The sequence below is a fragment of the Indicator indicator genome, chromosome 7 (assembly GCF_027791375.1).
Source record: "Indicator indicator isolate 239-I01 chromosome 7, UM_Iind_1.1, whole genome shotgun sequence".
Lineage (NCBI taxonomy): Eukaryota > Metazoa > Chordata > Aves > Piciformes > Indicatoridae > Indicator > Indicator indicator.
Window position 1 is genome coordinate 12,007,874 of NC_072016.1, and position 8,422 is coordinate 12,016,295.

At 50.9% G+C, this 8,422-nt stretch overlaps 1 protein-coding gene across 1 annotated transcript; it reads right to left on the minus strand.

The window, feature by feature from the left end:
• Positions 1-270: 270 nt before the first annotated feature.
• FGF8 (fibroblast growth factor 8) lies at positions 271-8,422 on the minus strand. Its single transcript, XM_054382362.1, has 5 exons — positions 8,391-8,422; positions 8,265-8,301; positions 5,968-6,148; positions 1,610-1,716; positions 271-558 (listed from the first exon to the last, which is right to left on the minus strand). The coding sequence occupies exons 1-5, from the start codon at positions 8,420-8,422 to the stop codon at positions 271-273; spliced, it is 645 nt and encodes a 214-aa protein (XP_054238337.1).

The window sequence follows — 8,422 nt, forward strand, 5'->3', positions numbered from 1 at the left end:
CTTCTTTTTTTTTCTTTCTTTTTTTTTTTTTTGTAAAAACCAAACAAACCCTCCCCAAAAATTATCAACAACTAGAGCAGGTAATTTTTTTCCTCTTTTTTTCTTTTTTTTTTTTATATCATCCTCCCCCCTCCCTTCTGCCCCCCCCCTTTTTTTTTTGTTTTGTTTTGTTTAATACCCATATGGGAAAGTCTCTACAGATAGTCGACCAACTCAGAGGAGAGGCCTCCAGGAGGGGTGTAGGTGGCAGGGTGGGCATAGGCAGGCACGTCAAGGACCCACCCTAGAGCTAGAGTTTCTAGTCCTTTTACTTCTCCGGTTGAAGGGGTAGTTGAGGAACTCAAAGCGTCTGTGGGGCTCCGTGGTCTGGTGTCCCTTGGGAAGCCTCTTCATGAAATGCACCTCCCGTTGGTGCTGCCGGGTCTTGGAGCCCTTGCGTGGGCGACCCTTGCGGGTGAAGGCCATGTACCAGCCCTCGTACTTGGCATTCTGCAACGCTGTGTAGTTGTTCTCCAGCACAATCTCCGTGAAGACACAGTCCTTGCCTTTGCCATTGCTCTGAGAAGGGAACAGAGGAGAAGATTTAAGCAACGGGCACTTGGGCAGAGGCTTCTTTCTCACTACTCCAACCCTGCAACAGGGTTGTGATGCCTAGCCAAGGGTTCGTTTTTCCCATCTTTTCTCCTACAGGGCAGAATTGCCCAAAATCTACTCTTCCATTATAAATACTGTGGGGAGTAGGTATTGTAGCATGGGCAGATGCTACTCATTGCAGCTCACACTTCCAGTGTGATGCCAGCACTGAACTGCAAGTCCCGACTTGGCTTGTCCCAGCCTTCACTTCCACTGCACCCACACAAAGACTTTTACCCACTCCCATTCATGCCAGGGCTGAATTCCACCATTAGCACAACCAGAAGCAAGACCATCTCAGTGGCAATTCACCCACTTATCCTGTTCCCCTTTGGGTATTTAGCATAGGAGGGCCATCAAAGGACCAAATAGGTGACTTGGGCATGGTGCCCACAGAAGCTAGGAGCATGGGGGAAGCTGGGGTTTGAGCTCTTCTCCACTATGAGCAGTAGCAGGGCCACAGAGGGGACCCACATTGGCCAGCCCCAGGGAAAGAGCCACCATAGAAAAGCCTCTCAGACAATTGTTGTCCCCGCAGGATCTTGCACATCCAGCCCCCTCTGCCCCTAGGGAGGGAGCTTCGAGGCTCAGAGGGAGCATGACTAACTGAAGCACACGGCAGGCCTGGCTTTGGGGCCAGCCTCACAGAGCATCTTAACATTCCTGGCACTTGTACCATGTAATCGGGGAGAATAGCCCAGCAATCCGCCTATTTGTTCAGGGAGAAGCAAGGAATGCTCCTCACTTGGCACCCGCCTACCTCCCTCGCTCTCCTCCTGTCGCCTGAGCTGCAGGACAGTTCATCTCCTTGCCCTCCAAAGGGTTGCGCTGGCTGAGCCCTTGGGATCCCCATGTCATCTGCCCATCCCTACCAATGGGTTCAGTATTGGACCAGAGCACCTCTGCCCCAGCATGCCCTGCTCAGCCCCCACAGGGCATCCCTAGCTCTCCCAGGCCCTTAAGTCCAGCACTCTACCTTGCCGATCAGCTTCCCCTTCTTGTTCATGCAGATGTAGAAACCTGTGGCTGCCCCCTTGATGCGCACACGGCTCCCGAAGGTGTCGGTCTCCACAATGAGCTTGGCTGAGGAGAGCAGAAAGAGGAAAGAGAGAGAGGTCAGAGGGTCTCTGGGATGGAGAAGGTACAGGAAGAGTGATCCCAACAATGCCTGAGCTTGGCACTGTAAGTGCACGCTGGGCAGGGAGGCAGCTGGACCAGAAAGTACCCCAAAGGCAAGGCATGAGGTTAAGAGCCAGCCTTGACCCCTATATCTGCCACTGTGTCTGTGCATGACTTCACCAATGTCCCTTTGCCATCTTGAGCCAAGCTGGGGGAGTAAGTGGGAAGTACTTCAGCCTTGCCTGCTCCATGGTGTTCAGTAGCTTGGGTTCCACAGAGGTGTCCCAGAAGAGAGACAGGGCAACAAGCAGGGCACCAACAGAGAATGAGCCAGCTGTCCTGCCAATTGAGGCAGGTGTGCATGAGCCTACACACAGGCATCCTCCGAAAGGGCACTGCATGCTGCCAGCTGTCCCCAGCCCAGGGGACACCGCTCCATGCCTCTCCGCTGCACCAGGGCTGCAGGAGAAACAGTGACTTTGCAGCTGGCAGGGGAGGCGTGAAGGGTACGACCATCCTTTTAATGCCTTTCACCTTTGCACGAGTTGAGAGGGCGTATTGATTTGGTCTCAGTTTTTTAATGGAGGCATCGATCGACTTCCAAAGGAGCTATGCAAATCGCCGGGTCGATGGGCTGCCTATAAATAGACCTGTCACCTTCCCTCCCTGCCTCTGCCCTGGGAACCTGAGCCCCCAAGCCCATCCATCCCCAGGGAAGGAGGAGGATGGGGACAGGACATCCTTCTCCCCAGCCCTGCAGCTGCCATCCCCAGAGCCAGCTCCTTTCCCAGGGGCAAACCCCGACAAGGCTGCTGGCTACCTGTTTGCATCTCAAAAAGGCTATGCTGTGCCCAGCACCAAAGATTTCCCTGTAGCACTGAAAAGCCAGCTGAGACTATTCCATCTAACCACCATCACCTCTTGCACAGCATCAGCCTCTAGGATGTCAGCACAATTTGGCAAGGTAATTAGAGCACAACCCACAAAGCTTCCAAGTCTGCAGCCTTATTATGGGAGAAAGCCCACTGATGCTTCATTTCTCCTCTCCCATCTCTGCACAAAGGCTGTTTAGTTTTTCTCAGGACTGTGGTCCATATCTACCCCAGGATGCTCAGCCACCAGCAAGCCCCAGCTAGAGCAGTGGTATGGCTCTGGAGCTGGGGGGTTTTGCAGGATGCTTTGAATGGCAGAAGGCAGTTCTAGACACACATATAAGCTAATGTCAGCCTAAGCCACACTCTGGGCTAGGAGCAAACTGCTGCTTTCTGTGTCTGAAATGCCCTGATCCTGCACCACTCACATTGCAGGCACTGCTGAGTGTAATGGCAACAAGGGTGAGGGCAGTAAGCAGGTAGTGCTGGCTGCAGCCAAGTTGAGCAGCAGAAAGGGCATCCCAACACTTGCTGAGGCCAACTAATGTGGTGCTGCCATGCAAACCAGGCTCAATGTACATGCAAGCACCTCCTCCCCACACTTCCTCCTGCCAACATCACCCTGCAGCAGCTTTCATCCCCAAACTGCACTGCGCCAACAGCCCCCCATCCCTAACAGGGCACGGTCTGGACTTAGAGCTGAGAAATTTAGAAAGAGCCAATGCCAGGCTGTGCCACCCCAGCACTAACATACACTGAGTATCCCCAAAACCAGGCGTGACACTTTGCAAATGAAGAGCTAAGATAGTAACCCCCTATTTATCTGTATTGGGGAAAGGGAGGGGAATTGATCTCAGAGGCAGTAAAAGGTTTGAGGAGAATTGATTTTTCTCTCCAAGAGATAGAAAGAGCGGGGAGGGAGGGGCAGACAGAGGAGGGAGGGAACAAGGAGGCCTCAACCCCAGCGAGCACAAAACCCCACTTTAAAGATGCACATCGCTTCCCTTTTGGCCTTTTTTGGCCCCATGATTTACAGCCACTAGCTGGGTTTGCCACCCCACATGATCCCAGCCAGCACACAGCTCTGGCCCCACCAGTCAAGGACGAAGACAACCTGTCTCTGGGGACCTGCACCCCCAGATCTCTGCAAGTGACCCATGAACTCCACAAACCCCAGCCTCAACCACCAGAAAACCCTGGGCGCAGACAAAACCAGCAAGTTGGCAGGGAGCTGCACTGGCATCCCTGGCCACTCACAGGGTTTGGTCCAGACTGCAGCCAGTGGCGGTTTGTTTGATGGCCAGGAGGGATGAGCTGAGCTGCACCAGCCACCCACATTCCCTTAGAATTAAAAAAACTCAATCAAATATTGACAATTAAGACAGATAACTGAAAACGTCGGACTCAGTGTTAAGTTGGCTGTAAAAACGTCAGCGTGGGGAAAGGGGTCACCTGCAAAAATAAATCATCAACCCCTTTTACATACCCCCAAAAATGAGATTTGGAAAAAAAAAAAGAAAAAGAAAAAGAAAAAAAAGCACAAGGGCAGGCTCAGAGAGGGGAACTCTTTTCTTTAGAAGTGGATTTCTAAATAACATTTTGGGGGAGTCCTTCCCCCCCCCCTTCTTTTTTGAGGGGTGGGGGGTTTGGGGGAGGTGGAGCTTAACATTTTCAACTCTATTCTTTCACTTAAGTGACAGATTTATCCCAGTAAAATTATGTTCAATGCTCAAACTTTGAAGGGAAAGTGGCTACGTAAATGCTGAAAAAATGCAGCGAGACACACTTGATCCCCCAACTGGACTGCGAAGAGGAGAAAGTATTCAGGAAATGTTAAAAAAGGTGAAAGTAAGAAGCGTTTTAATAGTTCTTCCAGACATGGGGGCCTCCCTAGAGATTCATATAGAACAATCCTGAACCTCTATTTTAACATTTACAGACTTGCAACTCTTTAAAAACTTTACATCTGAAAAACTGCTTGTTCTCTTTTCTGGTTTAGATCAGTCTTCATTTGCCTCCTTAGCTCTTCAAATGCCTAACCTTTTTTATTACGTTTTAATAGAGTTTTTCAAGCCACTACCAGTCCCCTCCTTCTGGCCTTATTTAAACCTGGTCGTTATTTAAATATGCACTAACTGCCTTTTAAATCTAAGAATTATAGGTCTAAAACAGGACAGGATATTTTGCCTGGGAAATTAGCTAATGCCCTTTCAAGCCAGAGCTGCTCTAGGATGGGAATAGCTCATTTGGAAGATTAATGCTGGATGGATGGAATACCATATAGATGGCATTTGTGCTTCACTTGAACTGCTAAAGACCAGCATGAATTTTTCAGCCAAAGCATAAGAAAAAAAAAAAAAAAAAAAAACCAAAAAAACCCAAACAAACCAAAAACAACAGAAGGGGAAGGAAGAAAAGCACTTCTACTAATCTCCCCAAGCAAGAAAGGGAAATTGCAGCTAATGCCAAAGAGAAAGAGTTGTGATTCCTACACTCAGCCCACACGAGTGCAGGCGCTGCCCTGATCCGGGTGCAGGATCAGGTCTGGTGGTGCTGAGACTCACTGGCCCCGCTGACCTCTGTGCAGCGTTTGACCATCCCAACGTGTCATTAGCGCACACCATCAAAGCGTTTGGGCTTTGAGTGTCCCCGGAGGAGGGATCAGTCCCCTTGCCCTGGTGTGGCGGGAGGTTAGGAGAAGGGTTGCCAGGGCCAGGGTGGTGGCAGAGGGGCCGTGGTGTAGCGCAGGCTCTCACGCTCAGTAGTTCCCCCCAGCTCTTTTTATCTCTGGAGGTGCTGCAGCATCTTCACCCACAGCCAACTACCTCCCTGACCCCTCAGTTCTGGATTTCTTTTGGGAAGGCAGGGATGAGGGGCTACATCAGGAAAATGCTACTTCAGACAGTTTTAGTTTAGGGAAGGCTTCCAAAGCATCCATGCACACACACACTTCTTTTTCAATTTTCCTTTCTATTTTTTTAACAAAAGCAAGCTTCCAAGACACCCAGCCCTGCAAAGACGTGTGCTGCAATGACTGGTGCCGCTCAGCAGACCACAGCCTCAAGCCCTCGTGAGTCAGGTGCAAACCAAGAATGAAAGAAAAGAGCAGAGCCCATCCTGCAAGCACTGGTCCCCTCCCTCAGCACAGGGAACCTGCCCTCACCTTGAATCACACAGCCACTGATCACTGACCCCTATATTCTCCCTTTACAAGCCACTGCAAGCCGAATGATTTTAATGATTTCTGGCTAACAAACAAGACGGAAATCATCAATCGCAGCACCAGGTTGCAAACACCTCCCCAGCTTCTCCCCACCTCCACTGCCCCATTGCATGTCCTTACCATGCACATCCCCATCCTCTGCCATCGCATTGATTTTCTTGTTGTCCAAGATCTGTACATGTTTCCCGCTGGTCCGACTGTACAGCTGGTAGGTACGGACGAGCCGCCGGCTGAGCTGATCCGTCACCAGGCTCTGCTCCCTCACATGCTGTGTAAAATTAGGTGGGGACTGAACAGTTACCTTTAGGAAATTAAAAAATATACGACACCATTATAATCTCTACTCCTCAGAGGGGTGAATGGGCTTGAGCCGAGATCACTGGCCTCCAAGACAGGCTTTACAGGGAGGCACAGAGCCGGGACCATGGTGGTAGCTTCTGTATCAGCAAAGCTCCCCCAGGAGAAGGAGCGTGAAGCTCTGGGGCACAACAGCCAGAGCCCTTTACAGAGCAGTGCCTGCTCCAGATGCGCCCAAAGCAGAGAGGTGCAGGTGACTCAGTAGCACAACAGGGCTCAGTGACCCCAGAGGCCTCCCCAGGACTCAGTGGGATACCAGAGATCAGCACCAAGGCTGGGAGCTGAAGGTGGTCCAGGGTGGGGGGATACGCAGGATGCCACTGAGTTGCCCCCCTCTACCCCTAAGGGGTCGACACATTTGTCTCACATCCCTCTCACCCCTGCAGGAACATACTATTGCTCCAGCTGCCCCAGACATGTACCACAACTGCTGCCCCATCGATTTCAACAGCTGCCTTTCCTCTGGGTCCCAGGCTCTTCAGGTGCTCCCAAAGACCCCACTTTGAATACAAATTCCCCAGAGAAAGTAGAGCTATCAGGTACAAGAATTATAATGAAACCATGCCCCAGCCCGAGGTGTTCAGTGGCAGAATAATCCAAGGATATCAACGTGCTACCCATGCAGACACGTTCCTCATAGGCAGCCAGCTGCTTGATGCCAGCAGCAGGGCTGTCCCCAGCCCCGTGGGGCACACCAAAACCCAGAGCTGCAGCCATGCCTGTCCCCTTCAGACCAGCGTGGATGCTCCTGGGCTTTGAGTGATTTCTGTGAGTGGCCAAACCTGCTCCCCCCTCAGTCTCAACTCACAAGCTTGCACACAAGTCTTTTTTTCCCCCCTCATCTCAAATCCTTCTTTTAAGTCTGGAAACTTTCGCTGCTCCCTGACATTTATAAAGATGTATTCTGAGCAAATGTTAGGAGATAGCTCCTTTCAACATCAGAAGGCTGGGACTACCCCCTGCCACCCCCACGTCAAATGGGAAGATTTCCTCCCATCTTAAACAACAACCACCAAAAAAAAAGCCCAATAAAAGCAAAAGCTGCTGCTCTCCCAAAGCTGGCTTTATAGAGATATCTCCCCTTGTCAATGTCATCTCTCTCCCTCCACTTCTGCCTCTGTGTGTGTGTGTTTCCTATAGACGGGTTTTGGATAATGCAGCAGGATTCTCTCCCCGGCTCTGATGAGGGTACCATGTGGAGGAGAGGTCATTAGCCATGCTGCTATTTGGTCTCCATCTCATACTCCAAAATATTACAGCTATGTTTTTATACAACTGCACATTCCCAGCGCTTTGTTCCCTTCGCTTTTCGGCTGGAAACTTGATTTTTAATTTTTTTTTTTCCTTCCCCCAAGCTTCCAGGAAAATTTTAAAGGGGAAAAAGAAAAAAGAAGAAGAAAAAAGAAAAGAAGAAAAAAAAAAAAGAAACTTAACGGGCATTTTAAACAAAGCTTCCGCACCTGTGATCTCAGGGGGAGGAAGGGGGTTTTGCCCCGGTTTGGAGGTGCTCCACTCGCAGCGAGGAGAGCCTGCTGGTGTGCGGGTATTGCACAAGCTCTGCCCGGACTGTTTAATCTATTCATGACACTTTCTGTCTCTAGCGATACAAACCAGCGGTGCTGAAAGGCTGACGATTTTTAAGCTCAATCAAAACCCAAGATTTTTACTTAAGGTTTTAGATGGGGCGAGATGCTTCCCTTTTTAAATTCATCCTAGAAGTAAAGCAGAAGTGGTATAGGAAAAAATCCCCAGACAAGAGGAACAGGGCTATCCACGGTGCCATTTAGAGTTGGGGAGGGACGACACCTAAAGCTACTTAAATATAACCCGGCGCAACTCCTTGAAAGCAGGGTGCTCCCTGCCCGAGTCTCTTGCACTTTATTTCGCAGCTCAGAGGAGCTCTCCCCTCGGCCTCAGCTTTTTACGACCAGGCGACTTTTGTCTCCCAGGTTTTAAACTGTTCCTCCTTCCCTCCAGATCCCGGGGCGCTCGGTAGCGCTTGCGGGGCACCCCCCATCCCCGAGGGGAGAACAAAGCTGGGCGGCCAGGCGGGCACTTACCTGGGCTTGCAGGCAAAGTACGAACAAGTGCATTAACCTGGGAGGGGGGAGAGAGAAAGCAGGAGTGAGGTGTGAAGCGGGGGTCTGCGGGCCAGGGGCGGGAGGGCCGAGGCTGCTGGTACTCACACGTAGCTGAAGAGCGAAGAGCAGGGGTCCAT

Coding starts and splice junctions, on each gene's coding strand:
- FGF8 (XM_054382362.1), bottom strand. CDS start 8,422: ATGGACCCCTGCTCTTCGCTCTTCAGCTACGT. Junction 1,717..5,967: donor AGAGGATGGGGATGTGCATG/GTAAGGACATGC, acceptor TGCTCTCCTCAG/CCAAGCTCATTGTGGAGACC. Junction 559..1,609: donor AGGGGAAGCTGATCGGCAAG/GTAGAGTGCTGG, acceptor TTCCCTTCTCAG/AGCAATGGCAAAGGCAAGGA.